Source organism: Polypterus senegalus, chromosome 10 (genome assembly GCF_016835505.1).
Source record: "Polypterus senegalus isolate Bchr_013 chromosome 10, ASM1683550v1, whole genome shotgun sequence".
Lineage (NCBI taxonomy): Eukaryota > Metazoa > Chordata > Cladistia > Polypteriformes > Polypteridae > Polypterus > Polypterus senegalus.
Genome location: NC_053163.1, coordinates 107,842,511 through 107,861,683, shown reverse-complemented (window position 1 = coordinate 107,861,683; position 19,173 = coordinate 107,842,511). Strand labels below are relative to the sequence as shown.

Sequence of the window (19,173 nt, the reverse complement as noted above, 5' to 3'; positions counted from 1 at the left end):
AAATGGGAAGTGGAAGTTCTGAAATACTGGCGATCAAGTTTGCAGTGAACGTGTAAATACTTCTGCTTAGTCAGATGTGAGAAAGACATTTAGTTTAGCAGAGGACTGTAAATTCTGAGGTCGTTTTAGAGTCACTGTGATAAAATAACAAACGGGTCACAGAGTTTTAAGCCGAGGTGCTCAGACTTGAGTATTGAAACAGAAGATTGGCACTCGTTGTAGAGTAATCCATGCAAATTGAAGGGTGCTCAATTACAAGATGGGGGCTGAAATTGAAATGCTAACACACTGTAGGCATCAACTTTAATGTGCGGCTCTTAGGCTTAATTTAGAAACGTGGCCTGATCACTCAAAGAGTTGAGGTGCTAAAATAAATGGGTTCTCAAAGGTAAGATGGACAATTGAGTTAGGGAGGGGGCTTATATAAAAGAGTTAATTTAAAGCCAGATACCATTCTCAATGTCAAGAGTGCACTCTTATGTTAAAGGGGAGTCAAAAGCAAGCTGCATGGAAAAGTTACAGGGGCACTGTAAAATATGAGACGGAGAAAGAGCAAAGAGCTCAATTTTGAGAACTTTACACAAATGCAAAAAGGGTAACTAAATTCAAGATGTGTCTTCAAGTTCAAGATCTGAGAGATTCGCTTACATTACACCTTGGTTATTTATATTGGACATGGATGCTCAGTTGACACAATATTGACATTCATTTTAAAGAAGGGAGGCCACAGTATCAGACAGAATGAAAGCCTCAACTGGGCAGTCGATTGTGAAACAGGTAAAGGAAATTTCATATCATGTGAGTCGGCAGGTATGGCAGACTTTCCAACTACAGTACATCTCATTGCCAGCCCAATTTCAATTTACACTACAAAAAATCACAGGCCACGTCAAATTTAGCGATTCCAGCACAGCCATGCTCATCCCATTTTGTGACAGCCAATATCGTGCTGCCTGATGGAGCAGATGCTGTACAAAGGGTTAAAAGTTACAGTAAGTTCAGACACAATCTTTTTTATTTATTTCTTTTCCTTTTTTTCCATTCTATTATGGTATGTAAAACACAACACATCAGACAGATGAACACCTCTTCTATTTTTGTGAGGTCAAAAATCTGCATTCCCCACGTCTTCATTGCTGCATTCTAGGCATTGTACTTTTGGACGAGCATTCATTGATTATCAGCTCTCATGCACACAGAGCTCACCACTACAACTAATGACAAAATCAAACCTGTTTAGTATTTTGGGGTGAGTCGTGGAGTAGTTAGGGTGGGTCACTGGGCTTCATGGGAGGGTCCCACTGTGACTGCCTCTGTCTCACAACAATTATGTAAATGACGGCTATGACTGATAATTGCATCGAGTAACGTGACATGGCCTTAATGCAGCCTTTCATAAATGGACACTTCTTAGATTGGAAGACAATTACTGTATCAGCGGCCGAGCCTTCACTTCAGTCAAGTGCTTAGCTTAGCGATTCATGTATGTAAGATATGGCCGGCCATGTACCCCGGCCAATACCCCTGGCCGCCAGATGGAGCCCTCCTTGCAGCGTAGAGGTGCACCAAATGCCAGCAGGGAATTATGGACAGTGGTCTTTTAATGCACAGCCTTGCTGGATACCATGGGGGCCGCCAGGAGTCGCTACATGGTGGCCCAGGGACTATTTTCCCTACACCCTGGAAGTACATCCTAGTCACATGGACAGAAGAAATGACGTGCTTCCGGGATGAATAAAAGGAGTTTTACCTGACCCGGAAGTGATGGAAAGTCACATGGACTGAGGGACAAACACTTCCGGGTCAAAGACAATAAAGGACTCTGGGAAATCACAGATGGACGAGCTGAGCTGGGAGGCAGGGTGGCTAAGCGTCTGGGAGAGGAGGATTGGGATTTTGAATTATTGTATGAATTATTATTGGAGAACTGTGGAGAGGAGCGTGCTTTTTGCACTTTATTATTATAATAAATATCATTATTGGACTTTTACCTGGTGTCTGAAGAGTGGTCTGAGGGTTCAAGGGAGCGAGAGAGCCCTAATCTGTCACATGTAGCAATAACTAAAGATCAATGTTGCTTACTATTTGTCGTTTTCAAAAATTGCGTTTCTATGACCCCCAATATTATTGTTTGTTGATTTTGTTTGTTACTTTGGATTTATGCAAAATTAGTGTATTTATTTTACTTGAAATGAGAAAGGATTGCTAGATAATTATGAACTAACTAGTTGAGTAAGCTTTTGCTGTATAAAGCCCGGGGTCCTAGAAACTACTGAAATCATCAGAAAAAGACTGACATGTAGAAATGTCAGGTAATTGAAAGGGCGTCTCTCTCCTAGGAGGATTCGTTTTGCCGATGTGCTTGCATTGCTTATGCATTAGCGGCGGGAGGAAAAGTAAAAGGGATACCGTTTTTCAGATGTTAGCAGCTAAGCAACTTTGTCTTTCTTTTGAAGTTTCGTTTTGCTGACGTGCTCGCCTCGCTAGTGTTATTAGCGGCTAAGCGAGTTTTCTGTTTCCTCAGAGGTGGTGCCCTAACCCCAACTCCACCTCTCACTTTCGCGCCGGACAGACACACACACTTCCACGCGTAGACATTTATATATAAGACAGCTTCCATTATAAGAACACATTCTGATTTACAAACAATAGTAGTACTCATCACATTAATTTGCTTGGCCGATGACTAAGTGATCCACGTGCATCCTGTGATTAGTTCTTAAAACAGAGCAGGATATCAAGTCAGCTCAGAACTTGACAGTTTCTTCATAAAATGCCCACCACCTTCGCTAACTCCTCCATGCTTTCTCTGTCTAGTCAATTGTTGAAGGAAGAAAACAAAAAGGCTATGCCTGGGATTAACGAGTGCATGTCCTTACCCTTAGATTTTAACACTTTCTGTTCCATAGACGTTGTATCCTTCTCGGTATGTAGCAAAATTCTGGGTGTTTGTTGGGGGAGTTGGTTTAAAGTTTTGAGCATTCTTTGCAAGTTTCAGCCTTTTGGATTCGGCCCTTGATTTGTAACAGAATTCTATTAAGGCCACCATCATTGCCAACCCCAGGCCTCCAACAAGAATGTAGAAGACGCCGGCTACATTGCTCAAACTCAGTGCGCTTGTCTTGTCCTGAGAAAGGTGAAGAAACTTGTTAGACTAATGCTTGGTACTCTGTTCTTCACAACAGGTCAAAATAAGAAAACATCATCGCTAAGGTCTGCCTACACAAAGGTCTCGATGACAGCTGAACACAAGTGCTGCTTGCTGCCCTCTCACTTAGAAATGCCTTGTCATGAGAGAAAGCCTTGTTGAGGGCTGGCATTAGTCGATAGCTCAGAGGAACTCAGGACTACTGCCACGCATCTTCAAGAACGAAGAATCAAAGCTGACCTTGCAAAGGCTGAGGTCTGACTCTCCAAGCAGGCAGCTCTGGGCAGTTGGCTTTTTCTCACCTACCCTTTACAGGATACGAGGTAGGCCACCAACTTCTCACAAGGCATGAGAGACAGAGGCTAAAGATCATGGGGGAGTGGCATTGATCCACAGCCATGTGGAAAGCTAACAGAAAATAATTTAACCATTTTGGTGCTGCTCTGTCATAAATACAGAAATAGAGTCGAGCATCCATACGCAAAATATCTTATGCCCTGGTGAAGTCCTTAACTCCTAGTAAGGGCAAAATATCTGCTTTACTTCATTCTGTGGTCTATTGTGATAACCACCATAGATTTCTGGCAAATAAATTCATTTTTTATTTTTACACAGAATCTATAATGCTAAATGCCATTAAAAATCTTATTGCAAGAAAGAAGTCCTAGGCCCATATGCATAAAATCACAGGTTTCATGTAAAGACAAACCAAACAAATAGATCAGTGTAGGGTAAATATTGAAGTTGTGACTGTGCCTTACCACGATGACATGATTGAGGCTGTTTGTGACATAATGGGAGAGCACACGGTGGCAGACCATTGCCAGAGAGTTATGTCGTGACATGGTATGTGAACACTTATGGTAATGCTACTTTAACTGAAGTGCTGCGACGCGGTGCCTTTTAACACTTTAGAGTGATTTACTGCTTCTTGATATGACGCAGAAAGAAGTCCGGGTCTTCATAATTGAAAAAAAATAGTAAATTAGTAATTCCAACATGGAATATCATTTGAAATGTCACGACTTAATTGGGGATTTCGGAATCTCTTTTAGCCAAGCCAGTAATAACAGGCTAATCTGGTCTTCTAACCGCAGTCCTGTTTTGTTAGGCATCTCTTTATGTAAGTTTAAAAACGTAAGCCAACACCTTGCTGAACTAGTGAAGCCGGTTATCGACGGATACTTGCACATAACACACCATCCTGATTATCAGCATCTAATATGATACCACGTCCCTCTTTCTGTGTGTGAAGGGGCTAGCATACTTGAAAAATACAGACAATCTCCCTATTTATCCTGTCAGGGATGCCAGGGGCCATGACCCGGCCGGGACGCCAGGAGGGACCGGAAGAGGGTCAGAGCCCTGCCTGGATCACGTGGGGTTTGCCTTCCGGGTTGCTTTGGGGGCCACGGGTCAAGGGCATAGAAGCCCTTCCCTTTAGGGGCCCGTGGTCACCGCCACGAGGCGCCCCGATGTCTTGGAGACTTGTTGCCCCAGCACTTCCGCCACACCAGGAAGTGCTGGGGGGAAGACCTTTGGTGTTACCCGGAGGGCTGTCAGGAGGACAGCCGGCACTTCCGCCACGCTGGGGCGTGGCCAACGGAGGAATGCCGGGAACACCTGCTGCTTATCCGGGCACTCTATAAAAGGGGCCGTCCTTCATACATTCGAGGCTGGAGTCGGGTGGAAGTAGGACAAGGCAGGAGCAGAGAGGATGAAGGCGGCCCGAAGCAAGGCATCGTGAGGCCAGGACTTTGGGAAGGGGTTTGTGCACTTGTGTGGGTCTGTGTGACCAAAGGACTGGGGTCTTTGTGACCAAACAATTGTATATAGTGTAAATAAACGTGTGGTGGTTTGTGCAAAACAAGATGTCTGCCTGTCTGTGCCCGGGTGCCGTTGACAATCCCAAATCAAGAGGTTACCAAGAACAGTCCCTTATGGGTCCCCAATGTTTTTGTGACTGCCTGGGTTTCACCAGGTACTCTTGTTTTCCTCCCAAATCCCAAAGACATCTGTTAGCTTATGTGGCAGCTTTAAATGAGCCCCATGCGAGTGAATCCTGCAGTGCACTTCTGCCCGTTCACGGCTGTTTAATAATGCTGGGCAGGGTCTGGATAATGCATTCTCCTGTATTGATGATGTGAGTTTGATGACGCTTTTCCATTAATATTTTATTTTCATATTCCAAAAATTAGAATCAGATTAACGTGATTTTCAGTTGTTTATGTCCTTATTTTCATTCTGACGTGCTCTATGCATAAGGGCCTAGGTCAGTAATTCAAATAAAACCAGCAGCAAAATGGTTAATGGCTAACCAGAAGTAAACCTGAACATAATCAACTAAACCAACTGAGCTAACACCCAGAGCGTCTACGCTGTGTGGTGTGCCCTGCTACCCGTTTCTGAAGTATGCGGCCCCCTATCCCTCTGCTGGCACGGCATGGTGAGTAGACTGTGTATGTTTTGTACTTGTCCTTTATCAATATAAAGACATTACACACTGCAAAGCATCTATTACAAATAACATCAAGTCATTAACTATGGTAACTTGCAAGAATGCATTAATCTTGAACATTTTAAGATCAATTTTTAACATTTAAATTATCTAAAAAAATAGCATTTTCCTTAAAAAAATAGAAACAAAAAAGCAGAATAAAATAATAATAATAAAAAAAAAAAACTTAGATACCAAGCAAAAAAAGATTGTTTCTGAAAACTGGATTGTCTTTTTTGCAATGCAAGTTTGGTTACAGTACAAAAGACCTGCGTTGACTGACCTTACTTCCAGAGTCCTTGGCGCCACATTCGCCCTTATCGTACCACCATTTGTTTTTCAGCTTGTCTAAGATGCCTTGTTCACTGAGTTTCAATACTGCAAGGTTTACAGGAGTTCTTCACGTGGGAAATAACATAAATAACATTATATTATGTTATTTTATGTTATTCAAGTTTTTAAACTACTTCAAATTTTACAAAGCGATAAAGTAGGTTCCTGGCCAAAACAACAGTTCATAGTGCAGGCAAGCTGTCTAAGACCTTGATACTACACAGCAGTGCTAAGCTAAAGTGCCAGGTCCTACCCATATCGCTTCGAGTAATCGGCACACACTGTTAACAGTAGGAGACAATAGAGGACGGGGAGACTAGTGGGAAATTCCCGAAAAGGGAAATCAAAAGGATTTGGGGAATTTGCTTGCTCTTTACCAAAAGTCGACAAGCTTGATCTGACAGGGGGCAACTTCTGACCGTTGGAATCTGCTGCCAGGGCTCTTTGCTTGGAATGGCCTTTTAATTTAAGTGAATTTCTATATTAAGGGGCCCTTCTTTTCTGTAATCAGATAATGAGGACTGCATCCTAAATGGTAGTATTTGCAAAGTTAAGTAGCCAAAGGATCTCCAGGAAAGAACTGACTGCAGTGACCAAAAATATCCATGTAAAGCAGATGAGCAAAATCGGCGATATAATAAGAGATGGATTATTACTTGAATTTAAGTCATGGTCTTTGTGAATTAGTCCTGTGCGGATGTATGAATGAGCGAGCCCCTCCAGGGCTGCCTCGCACCTTGGGCTCAGTGCTGCTGGGATAGATGACAGCTCCCTCAATAAGAAAATCAGGTTAGAAACAGGATGAATTGACGTATCTTTTAATGTATAATATAATGCTACGGTGTCTGTGTGTGTCTGGTCCCTCGAAGCAATGTCTTTAGTCTGACTAGTCAGTTTGTCTTTGGTGGCTCAGTGGTTGGAATGATCACACGATACTCTAGGAGAGTGAAGTTTGTTTCCAGATTATGACATCTTTTTTTTATTTTTACAAAAAAGGAGTTAAAATGGAGCATTTCCATGACAGCAAGGCAAATAGCTTACTGAGTGGTGTTGGGTCACTAAATACTAATGAGGCGTAACTCGGGTCACCTTCAACAATGGTAAGCATTCGCCAGAATGTGAGTGGTGTTTTCATAGTGGGTAATGGGGCCTGTCAACCACTGGGGGTAATCAGAAAGCAGATTGGGGGCTAGCAAGGTGCCTCAAAATGACAGAGTCTGAGATACATAGGGCAAGAGATATCAAGTAGAGACGGATGTCTATAATAAATGCTTATTTTATATTAGTTTAATATAAAATAAGCATTTTCTATCTATTATATAGTGTCTTTCACCTTATCTATCTGGGGTCATCCAAAAAGAAGGCATGGGGTCATCTGGTATGAAAGCAGGCATGGGGTCATCCATTATATTTAGACTTATAAAATAAGCATTTAATTTAGAAATGGAATTATAGAAAAGAAAGCAAACAAAATTACTTTTATTTTTTTTAACTTTAAATCTAGCTGTTTTAACAGCTAAAAAATAGAATAGAAATGTGCCCGCTGTGTGTGGTTTGCCACCTGGTGGCACTATATTCCACTGAAAATGATCAACAGAGTGATGGCATTATGAAGTGGCCTAGATCAGTAGAATATAAATAAAAAAAGGTCTGCTGCTAATCAGAGCTGCATTTGAAATCTCTAGGGAAGTGACACAATGATTGGCTGCATTTTTAAATTGGCGCTTCACTTCACTTTCTTAGTTGGTCATAGCCTGATGGCCACACATTCTCAGGGGTGCAGGCAGGAATCTTTCTCTTGACAATGTATCACTAGAATAGGAAAGTGCGGTATGGAGGTACAGTGGTTAGAGCTCATGGCCCCTGAAACCTGTTCTTGAATGCCAGCCTGGTTACTCTCTGTGTGACTGAAATTCGAGTTTGTACATTCGATAAATGCTTCAGGGCCTGGGTTCAGTTTTCGGCCTAGTTACTGCCTGTGTTCTTGGGTTTACCTCCACCTTGTCCCAAATATAAAAGTGCCAGGTTGATTGGCCACTCTAAGTTGACCTGCTGTGTGGATGTGTAATTGATTGGCAGCCTGTTCAGGATGGATTTCTAGCTTGTGGCTAGGATAAAATTGTGATTCCTACAGTGAAGTAAATGGGATCAGGTAAGAAATGTATGGATACATCAAATGCAATTCTTAGCAATGTAATAAGAACAGTCTCTGCAAGGTGAGAGAGAAAAAAGAAGATTCCATCGTTATAAAACATGCGAATGAGTAATTGTTCTTGGCACATTTTGTGATATAGGAAGTGTCATTGACTGTAAAATCAATCCAAATGGTAATCATCGCTCTCAAGGTGCTATAGTGGGGCACTCAGATGAACAGGGTACGTCCCTTTTTTTTTGCACTGCTTTTCAGAGCAGCACAATCACACAGCACTGTTCCAGTCAGTCAGAAGCACTCCTAGTCGCATGGCAGCCATGAGTCATTCTGGTAAAGAGGCTTGTGGGCTTTGTGTTTTGACATAACAGCCTTGCCGATTACTCTACTGTGAGGTACCCGATTTTGGTGCCTTTGAGGCTGACCTTGGAGTCACCTCCCCCGCTGCCGCACTCTCCTTTGTCGTACCACCATTTGTTTTTCAATTTGTCCAAGAGGCCTTGCTCATTCAGTTTTAATACTGCCAGGTTAACAGCATTTCTTGAAACGATAAAACATAACTTGTAAGAAAATGCACAAGTCCGTAAAGAAAATCTAACGTAGAATCATCATCATCATCATCAGCATCAAAGGAGCACGAAAGGACAAATTGGTTAAGAATTTCACGGATATGAAGAAATAACAAACGCTTGTACAGCAAAGAAAGTGTTAAATATTGGAAAGGTGGCATGGAGGGTCACATTGGTCAGAAACTGAAGGGTGCGGGATGGGAAGCTTGTCTTTAAGAGGAAAGTAACAGTAACATACAGCATGCAATTAACATCGGTCACATGTGACAGCTCAGCTTCTACAAGTTAAATTGAAAAACTATCCAAGTGTAAAATGAAAGTGACAACAAACAGCCTGAGAGAACGGCAGAGAGGACAAAGTGAGAGAGAGAGAGAGAGAGAGAAAGAAAGAAAGAAAGAAAGAAAGTGGAAAGGAGAGTGGGCCAAAAGAAAGTTTATCAAAAGGGCAAAATGTGTGGCTGAGTGAGAGAAAAAGAAAGAAAATGGTAAAAAAAAAAAAAGGAGGAGAATAAGGTTATATGGAGCTGAAAGGAATTGCATGAGCAGGATAAAGGATAAAAGAGTAGTACAGGGGGACAAGGAGACTGCATGGAATGTAAAATGCTCACACACCAGTTAGAAAGGGTGGGTATGTCACTGAAATGAAAACAGAATGAGAAATACGAAAAGACAAATACAAACCGGGAAGAGCAAACTCTATGGACTTTAAAGGGATTACATATTAAACGGAAAGGGTAGTGAATGCATGTCTGTAAAAAAAAATTGATAAGGAAGGCTAAAATGGAGACGGGAAAGCCATATGAGAAGAACAGAGGGAACTAAAATAATTGAGTGTAGAAGGTTGATGTGAATTTAAGAGAGTCAAAAATGGTAAAGAGAGGGGTAAAGGGAAAGAGGAAGACTGCACAGAAATTCAAAGAAGTAGGAGTACAAAAGAAGAGAAGATGGTGAGAGTGAGAAATGGTAACAGTACAACAGGGAGTTGCCAAAGGAGCGAGGAAAGCAGTATGAATTGTACACGATCCAGGAATGGCGAGTGTGTGAGAGTGAGGAAACAGTAAAATGGGAGTCCAAAAGGGAGTGTGAAATGGTTATGCGTAAGTTAGAAAGGTTAGGTATATTGCAAAAAGAAAGGGAGAGTGTGGGAAATAGTAAAAGATAAGTATGTGTAAAGCGATAGAGAAAGACGACATAGAAAAAAACGAAAGGGAAAAAGACAGAGAATGATTGCAAATACATTGTACTGTACATAAGTTAGGGTGAGAGAGAAAAGAACCCAGAAAAATAAGAAACAGTAAACGTCAAATATAGATGAGAAAGGGTGGAGGGAGGTAGGAAGGGCGGCAATAAATAGTCTGAATGCATTACAGGAAAAAAGAAATGACAGAGGGATAAAATGAAAGCAAGACATTTAAAAGAGTAGTTTAGAAAGGATGGTACAGACTAGAGACTAAGGCTTGAGGAAAGAGTGAAGATATAATGAGCGAAAGAAAAGAGAGAAAGAAAGAAAGCTAATGCAACAAGCACATTTCAATGTCATTACCATGTTTCCTTTAAGTCTAACCAAAGCAGTCAGGCATGAATTGGCACATAAAACCGTTACCTCAAGACGTCCACACAAAACAGAAATGACAACACAAGACATCAGGGTGGGTGGAATACTATAACAACATGGATAATATTGTTATATTATCCCACCCACCTTAATGCCGAGCCTTTTGGGGTCGCCACACCGTAACCCTTAGAGTCAAGGTTTCCGCCCACTTTCATCGTGTCACAGGGTTTCCGCTGCTCTATGTACTCATTCATGGTGGACTCCAGCAGGAAGGCGAATTTGCCCTTCGACTTTCGTACCCGGGCAACACCTTCAGCTGTCGTCTTTGCAAAGACAGACGGTTCAGCTGATTTCATATATGACCACATCTTTTCATATACCGCTATCTTTGATCGCTGCAGAAGAGGGGAGAGGGGGAAAAAGAGAGAGAGAGAGAGAGAAAAGAAAATTAGGGAAACCTCAAAAATGCAGAGTACAATCTGAAAAGATTCTTCATAATGTTCTGGTGAAATGTCCTCCAGAATACTGTGTCCTAGTGTGGTGATCACAATGCAAGAAAAGATACACAGCAGTAGATCTCGAAGTTTAAAACTGAGCTATAGGACATGTCCCACTGTCATAAGCTGAAGGTTCTGATCAGAGATTGTTAAGTGGGAAAGTAATCTAAGTTTTTAGAATCTCAAAATCAATATTAAAAAAAAAAGACTAAAACACACTCAATGGTAATGGAGGAAATTAAGTTAGGAACCTGAGTGCACATCTTCCATCTGTTGGGGTTTTTGATATACCTTTTATGTTGAAGGCAATGGTTAAATATCAATAATTAAATTAATATCTTGGCTAAGAAATCCTCAAGGAATGTAGCTCCTTTATAACCAAGGCAGCATAAAATGTGCTAAGATGCATGTGTAAGTTGACGTACCAGTCTGCTAGAGTGCTGTGTTATAGTTATTATGAAACTTGCGTATTTCTCTGATATCGTATGTGTTGTAGATTGCAAAGCTATTATACTTTAGTGTTTAATTATTTCAGGCATACTCTAGTTATACTAATGTCCATCTATCCATTATCCATCCCACTATATCCTAACTACAGGGTCATGGGGATCTGCTGGTGCCAATCCTAGCCAACACAGGGTACAAGGCAGGAAACAAACTCCGGGCAGGGCGCCAGCCCACTGCAGAGTTATACTAATATTTTACAGAAAATGATTTCCCCCAGCATCTTAAGAAAACATAAGGCGATGTGTTTATAAACTAAAATACAATTGGTAAAGAGGATAGAAGTGAGAAAAGCAAACACCACGTGGCACTGAAGCCAGCAGCCAGTCATGAAGGAGCTGGAGCAGAGCATACAGACAGCACTTACCTGCAAGGACTTTGGAGGAGAGCCTCTGCTGCTAAAGTCCACTAGCGTGGCCACTGGCAAATCTCCCTAAGGATCACAGAGTTGTGGCAATGGACAATATCATGGGCATCAGTGGTTGATTACTTACATCGCAAATGGATGCAAATTTGCTGATGATTTGAACCATATAATTTAAGGTGTTGTGAATGCCATGTCGACAATAAGTACTTGTATCCTAATCGTATATGGATAGGTTATAAATGCATTGCACTTGCACCTGAAGCTTTAAATGCATCTGTAGCAAACAGATATAAATCCAATCACATTTAAAAATGCAAATTAGAAATCTGACAACATCTGTTGTGGGGTTCGGCATGGTGGGTACGCCAGAGCTTTGTATGCTTCATGCGTATTTACCAATCATAAAAGCCCCCAGAAGCTTGCAGCGGCATATTATTCAGAGAAGGCAAGAGAGGCGGAGGATATTCTGTAATACTGCAGTTGTTACTGCTTTTGTCAAAGCCGCAAGTGTGCTGCAGTCATTCAGGAAGTGTGAATGGAGTCGAGACTAGTGGGATAAAATCCTGCTTGGATTGTTCAATGACCACGGCTGGCTGTCCAGTCACCATTTATGTTGCCTTACATTTTTCCATATTTGTGAAAGTCTGCAGCTCCTGTTGAGAAGAAAGGATGGGATTTTGAAAATGTATTTTTGTCGAAGAGTGTGCTGTGGTTGCATTACAGTATCTTGCTACTGTTGCTGGCTTTCCCACCTTATCCAATCTTTAAGAATACACAAACCATCCATAAGACGGTGTTGTGTTCAGGACTCTGCGATCAGCTCTGCAGAGGTTGTACATCAGTTTCCATCAGGGAAGCGACTCTGTAAAACTGTTGGTGAGTTTAAAATGAGACGGGGGAGTTCTTCAGTGCAGAGTACTTCAGTGGGTCCACAAATGAATTTGACATGGATTATTAAACCTGAAAGGGATATCACTAATTTGAGTTCCAGGCTATAACTGATCATCACCTGCACTGGGGAGATGAGACCAGCTGGTGAGACATGCCTTTGCTAAACTTGCATAGTCTGCTGGATGGTGCATGCGCAAATGACTCTTCAACAATAACAATCTTATGATTAGTCAATGCATAACTTTGCCTAAATCATCAAGCCAAAGAATTGCCAAATTGGCAAGGCTGATTTCTTCTTAGTCACAAATTCATGCATCTGTGCTTTTTTGTATGTGTAAATGTAAAGTACTACTTTTGTACCGTGTTACAGTGCATGGCTATTAACAATGAGGACTCCCTGTGGCCAAAATTAAATGTTACAGGAATTAGAGCCAAGCTATTTCACACCACTCAACTCTAGATGGTGTTACCTTTGTGCCCAAGTGAAGCGTGAGGTGTAAATTGCAGCATTGAATGTCTATACAGTGAATGAGGTAGATGAGAGAACATGGAGCCTCATCGAAGGATCCACCAGTAGCCACACATGTCAGTGGTCTCATAGGGTGACCAACAATGGAGATGGCAGACAGCATGAGCCCCGCAACACCTCTTCAAGCCATCCACACTCCTCACCGCAGGTTATAACAATACATATCCATATTCCTCCTGTGTTAAATAATGAAGTTTGTCAAACTGAGCTGAAATCCCAGAAGGCATCTGCTTATTTAACTGGACTAATTCTGTATAGCAATACAGTATTTGATTCACCTTTATACAAGTACAAGAGTCAACAGTGACTTTGTATCACAATGGAAGTAACTACCCAAGACATGATCTGGAGGAAAAAAGAACATCTTGGAAATGCCCGTTCTGTAGGTCAAGTGTGGGCCTTTGATGCCTGAGATGAGAGTAACGGGTAGCTGGCTTAAACCTTTTAAGCTTGGACAAATGCTAAACCCCCAGAAATAATTCAACTGAGGCACTAAGATTTGTTCAAAATGATTTGAGTGGACACGTCACAAGATGGAGCTAGCGCTCACACGGGTTTTCTCTGCTTTCCTCCTACATTCCTCAGACATGGAGATAAGGACGACTAGTGACTTTAAAATGGCCTGGCATGCACTGGTATGTGTGCCCCCTGACAGACTAACACTCTGTCCAGAGTTGGTTTCTGCCTTGTGTCCAAGGCTGCAAGATTGGGATTAGGTTCCTAGCAGCACTGGCAGAATATGTGAACTCCATGGAAGCATACAGAATTTGAAGACAGGAGAGCTTGGACAGCAAGCACCATTCTTTGTATTGTGATATTTATAATGAGGTCATGTTTGAGAAGTGTGAGGCATGGTAACATAAAGAACAATAATAAAAATTACAGTAAATATTTGGAGCTAATAAACCACTAAGAGGTCAGCTCAGATGAAGACGATGAATGCAGCTAACCCATCAGACCTGAAAGCATTCCTCTAAACGGTGTAATCAATAATTATACAGATGAACTCGCATCACCAATCTCATGAGAAGATAATGAATGAAATGAGCAAATACATGTTATGATCCCACTTAATTAAAGATTTCCCACCAGGAAGCACAAAAAAAAAAAAAAGTCAGTCAATCAGTCAATGAATGTATGAGTGAAATCCACTGAGCTAATGTCATGTTGTCAGTCTTATGAGCAGAATAAAGGAACTGCATAAATGCTGAACTTGCTACACGAAGATTATTAATCTGACAAAAAAAATTCAATAATAATGAGATGGGATTCCGCTTCAAACAGCTATGCATAATTTGCATGAAATTATATTTTGTGGGGAATGTAAAGTGTTTTGATTTAGGGTTTAAATATACGTCTAAAGTCTGATGCTTTTCACTTTATTCAAGGTTTTGATTTCAAAAGAGAATTGAACAGGACAGATGCTCTCTGTCTAAGAACAAGAAACACGCACGAGAGAGAGGACGCCACTTTGTCTGTATGGGTTCACCTTACTGAGAAGGGAGACCTTGGAGCTGCTTAGTGAAGAGTGAGGAATCGGGTATTACAAGGCAGTAGTCATGCTCCACTGTATAATCTAATTTAGTAGTAGGCAATTCTTTCTGCTTGAAGAAAATAACTAGTAGAACAAGCTTAAAGAGTCTGTTTTTACAGTATTGTAACTAGAAAGTACAATCAAACATTCTAAAGTCAACACCTTTCCTATTTAGCCGTGTGTTAGATTTGTAGATGTCCTCTATTGTGGATAACGTCATTAGTGCTGCTGCCTCACTTTTTGAGGGGTGCGCGTTAAATTCCCTGTCTAGTCGCTGTCATCTCTCCATGTCCATAAGGGTGTCTTTTCAAAATATTTTGGTCTCCTCCAATATCCCAAAGACATGCCCTGCAGAGGATCACCGGCCCAAGTGGAGCTGTTTCATTGCTGGGAAAATCTTTGCTTTCAAGCAAAATTCTTACATAGCTGTGCATTTCAACAGTTTCTGCAGATTACAAGGCATCACTAACTGCCATCCTGTGATGCGATCATCCTTAACAGTTCTGAAGTTCGGTTTGGCAACTCTTCATACACACTCATCCATCCTTGGGTTTCCAATAATCCTGATCCTAGCACTGGGTCTATTTAAATTTCAAATAACGACTCTCCTCTATTCTCTTTCATTTGAATCTCATGACTGTCAATATACATTAATCCCTTCTCGATTGCGGGGGTTGCATTCCAGAACCCCCCGCGATAGATGAAAATCCGCGAAGTAGAAACCATATGTTTGTATGGTTATTTTTATATATTTTAAGCCCTTATAAACTCTCCCACACTGTTAACATTATTAGAGCCCTCTAGACATGAAATAACACCATTTAGTCAAAAGTTTAAACTGTGCTCCATGACAAGACAGAGATGACAGTTCTTTTTCACAATTAAAAGAATGCAAACATATCTTCCTCTTCAAAGAATGCGTGTCAGGAGCAGAGAATGTCAGAGAGAGAGAGAGAGAGAGCAGTGCGAGTGAAAAGCAAACAATCAAAAAATCAATAAGTGCTTTTGGGCTTTTAAGTATGCCGAAGCACCGCGATAAAGCGCCATTTTTTAGATGCGTCCGTAGCGTCCGTATCTTCTAAGCAAACAGCTTCTGTGCAAACAGCCCCTCTGCTCACATCTCCTCCGTCAGGCGCAGAGAATGTCAGAGAGTGAGAGAGACAGAGAAAAGCAAACAATCAAGAACCGCGCGGGAAGCATATCTTATATCATTGAGGAGTTTTAGTTAATATGTAATACATGCTCTGATTGGGTAGCTTCTAAGCCATCCGCCAATAGCGTCCCTTGTATGAAATCAACTGGGCAAACAAACTGAGGAAGCATGTACCATAAATTAAAAGACCCACTGTCTGCAGAAATCCGCGAACCTGCGAAAAGTCTGTGATATATATTTAGATATGCTTACATTTAAAATCCGCGATAGAGTGAAGCCGCAAAAGTCGAAGTGCGATATAGCGAGGGATTACTGTAATCTTATTCTATTCATCCGTAGCAACCTTACTCATCCTGATTTTGCAGTATTGGGTCTCAGTTAATCGCCTCCTTGTTGCTGTTCACTTTTTATTTCCTTTGATAAAATTTGGTTATAATTATACATGTAATTGGAAGAGCTTGTATTTATTTATTTTGAAATACAATAAAACCTTAGATTGTGAGTAACTTAGTCTGCGAGTGTTTTGCAAGATGAGCTAAAATTTTTAATAAATTTTAACTTGATAAACAAGTGAGGTCTTGCAATACAAGTAAGTGCATATACGCTTTGTCTGCTGAGCGTCATGTGATCACAACTGAGCTGATGGTTCTCTCTCTGTGGAATTATGGGTAATCGTCTCCCATGCTTGGTCTCAGTCGTCGTGTCTTGACTCATATAGTCAATGTCCATATAAGCATATACTGTGACCACGTGTGTGTGCTGTAATGTGTGAGTCGTTGTCTTGCACCCCAAAACATGAAGCTGAGTCTCAGTACTTTAGCAAAACCAGCTTTTATTCAGCTTGAAACAGGAACAGCACGGTTATTTATTCTATTCTCTACACTCTCCTATACACAGACACAGCAGTCAGGCAGGGTCATGGCCAGGTTAATGGCCAAGTAAAACTGTGCCATTACATTTATAATGTTCCTTGAATCACCCATTGACAGTAGGTGCTTATAGCATGACTGCAATGTTTTCGGATTTGCTTTTGCGGCGTACTGCTACTGCGCTGGGAGCCTGCGGTTGCTTCGGGACGCTCATCCACGTGTCGTCCCATTAGTGGGGGGAGTAGTAACCTTACAGTGCGTAAAGTATTTTTTTTTCATTTAGTGTCCAAGTATAGTGACTCTTCAGGCAAAAGCAACTGTCATTGGACAGGTTCCTTGGTTGCAAAAAAAAGAAAAAGATTCCAGTGATCCAACAGATAGCGGGGATTCCATTAGTTACAGTGAAAGTTGTTCTACACAGTAATACTCCTCTCCTCTCTTTCGTCTCCCTCACACCAGCCACAATTCTTTTCAATGGAAAGGTGCAGGTTAATTTGTTTGATGTATTTTTACTTTATATTTTGTATTAATCATTTTTATATGAATATTTTTGGGTTTTAGAACGAATCATCTGAGTTTTCATTATTTCTTATGGATAAATTCGCTTTGATACACGAGTGCTTTGGATTACAAGCACGTTTCCAGAACGAATTATACTCGCAAACCAAGGCACCACTGTAGATCTTTATTATGTAAAACATATTTTATGGTATATTCTATGAATAGTTGAATTTAAAATATTCTATGAATAGTAGAATTTAAAATAAAGATTGATTGATTGAATGCTACAAAAACTAAAAGAGAGCAATGTGTTGTAGTCCCGATGTTCTTTAAATCCTATAGCATATCAGTGTGAAATATGAGGGTACAATCCATCATCTGTTTGTATTACTGAGTGGAACACAGAGGAGGTCCACATAACAGAATGGTGCAGACGGGGCCAGTGCTGCTGCTTTGGGATGTCCCCAGTCTAGGGTGGCCTACTGAAACGCTCACCCCTGATGTTTGTATATCTTGAGTTTATCGTGCCTAATGTTTAGTCTTCTGCATTGCACTACAGCCCTTACAAATGGTGGCTTGTTCTTTTAAAAAGAGTTTGTCCAGTATTTTTATATGGATTCTCTATTGCTTTGGTAGATATTCAAAATATTGCAATTCAAATACTTGACAAGAGTGATCATAGCTAGTACAATGCATTATTATATCATCCTAAAACTGATGCTTTATTTAAAATAAGCACTTAAGTAATAAGGTGTATGTCATTTTTATTTTTAGCTACATAATTCATTTTAGCTTCTCTCATTATCCACACTGCCTTGTGCTTAGTGCTACCAGGCTGTGCTCCAAACTGTAACCATGAATTGCTTTAATGAAAAAATGAAAATTAATCCAAATTGATATTAAAACGGAATGAAATATTAGATCATGAATTAATTAATGAAAATTAGAACTTGCATTTAAAGAAAATAACTAAGTATGAAACCCTGAGTGGAGGATCCTGCCTAGATAGATAAGGATATCCATCTAGATAGTAATCAATCAATCATGCAAGTAGGTCATCAATCAATGCACGACAGACGTTTACCATTAAATTTATGATTCTAATGCATGTGAAGATACCAAATGGACTGCTTGGAAAATCTGGATGAGTTAAATGCGACTTGTCTGAGTGGCAATCACGTTACTGATTGATCAGTCAATCAAATTATCAGCCAATGGAAGGAAAACATCCATTAATCTGAATTAACTTTGCCAGCTCAAACACAAAAAATTCATGGACTGCACATAAGAGCTTCTGACAGCGATTGTCAATTAGCTTATCATTCAGCATCTAATTAAACTGCATTAGAGTTTGCAACACAAAAGTAAAAACTGAATGAACCGTACACATTTCAGTAAGTTTCACTTTGTTTGCAGCTAAGAGGGTCGATCCACGAAACTAATGTGACATCCATCTTTCCACCTGCTGTCTGAACTCACGTAATCCAGTTTTAGGATGACACAACCCTGGGAGCAGTGCTAGTATTAAGTGAAGAGTTTAAATTAACATGCTGGCAGAGACAGAGAAAGCCCACTTATTAGATGATTGGACATCAAAGACATTTAACGGTCAATCAATCTATAAAGGGCAACTTATAATAGAGCCACAAACGTCAAGATATTAAGTTAATGGCAGAGGTCAAAGATCACTAGAGTCACTATACCAAAGCAGATTTTTTTTTAACCTTACTAAACAAGATCTGAAATATATGTAATATTGATTTTTTATTTTTTGTAATGGCTTCACTAAGCACATTCATAGGGTGGTTTTCTTTGACTTCTCCAGTCCATTTGAAGTAGTGACATGTGTGCGCAAACACACAAATCAATGAAACAATGCTGGTATCAGAAACATACCCTGACATAAATGGGCACGATGCCTACAAAAGAAATCATGCCTTCTGGTTGTAGGCTAGGTGCTCAAGGCAAAATACAACTTAAGAATTTATTTGGAATGCCTGATAAAATGGAAAACATTTCCTCAGGCAGGATGCAAACAGATGGAATGGTCCTCTATGATTTCTAAAGTCTGAATCAA

At 40.6% G+C, this 19,173-nt stretch overlaps 1 protein-coding gene across 4 annotated transcripts in view; it reads right to left on the bottom strand.

The window, feature by feature from the left end:
• LOC120537396 (glutamate receptor 3) overlaps positions 1-19,173 on the bottom strand; it is a 389,304-nt gene that overhangs the window by 10,701 nt on the left and 359,430 nt on the right. The window contains exons 13-15 of one of the 4 annotated variants that reach the window (XM_039766305.1): positions 10,399-10,646; positions 8,553-8,667; positions 2,880-3,127 (exon numbers count right to left, since the gene is read on the bottom strand). In XM_039766305.1, coding sequence (XP_039622239.1) covers positions 2,882-3,127; positions 8,553-8,667; positions 10,399-10,646 — 609 coding nt within the window. In that variant the 3' untranslated portion in view covers positions 2,880-2,881. Of the gene's footprint in view, positions 1-2,879; positions 3,128-5,928; positions 6,044-8,552; positions 8,668-10,398; positions 10,647-19,173 lie in introns of those variants that run through there. The other 3 variants (XM_039766304.1, XM_039766306.1, XM_039766307.1) reach the window with 3 other exon arrangements.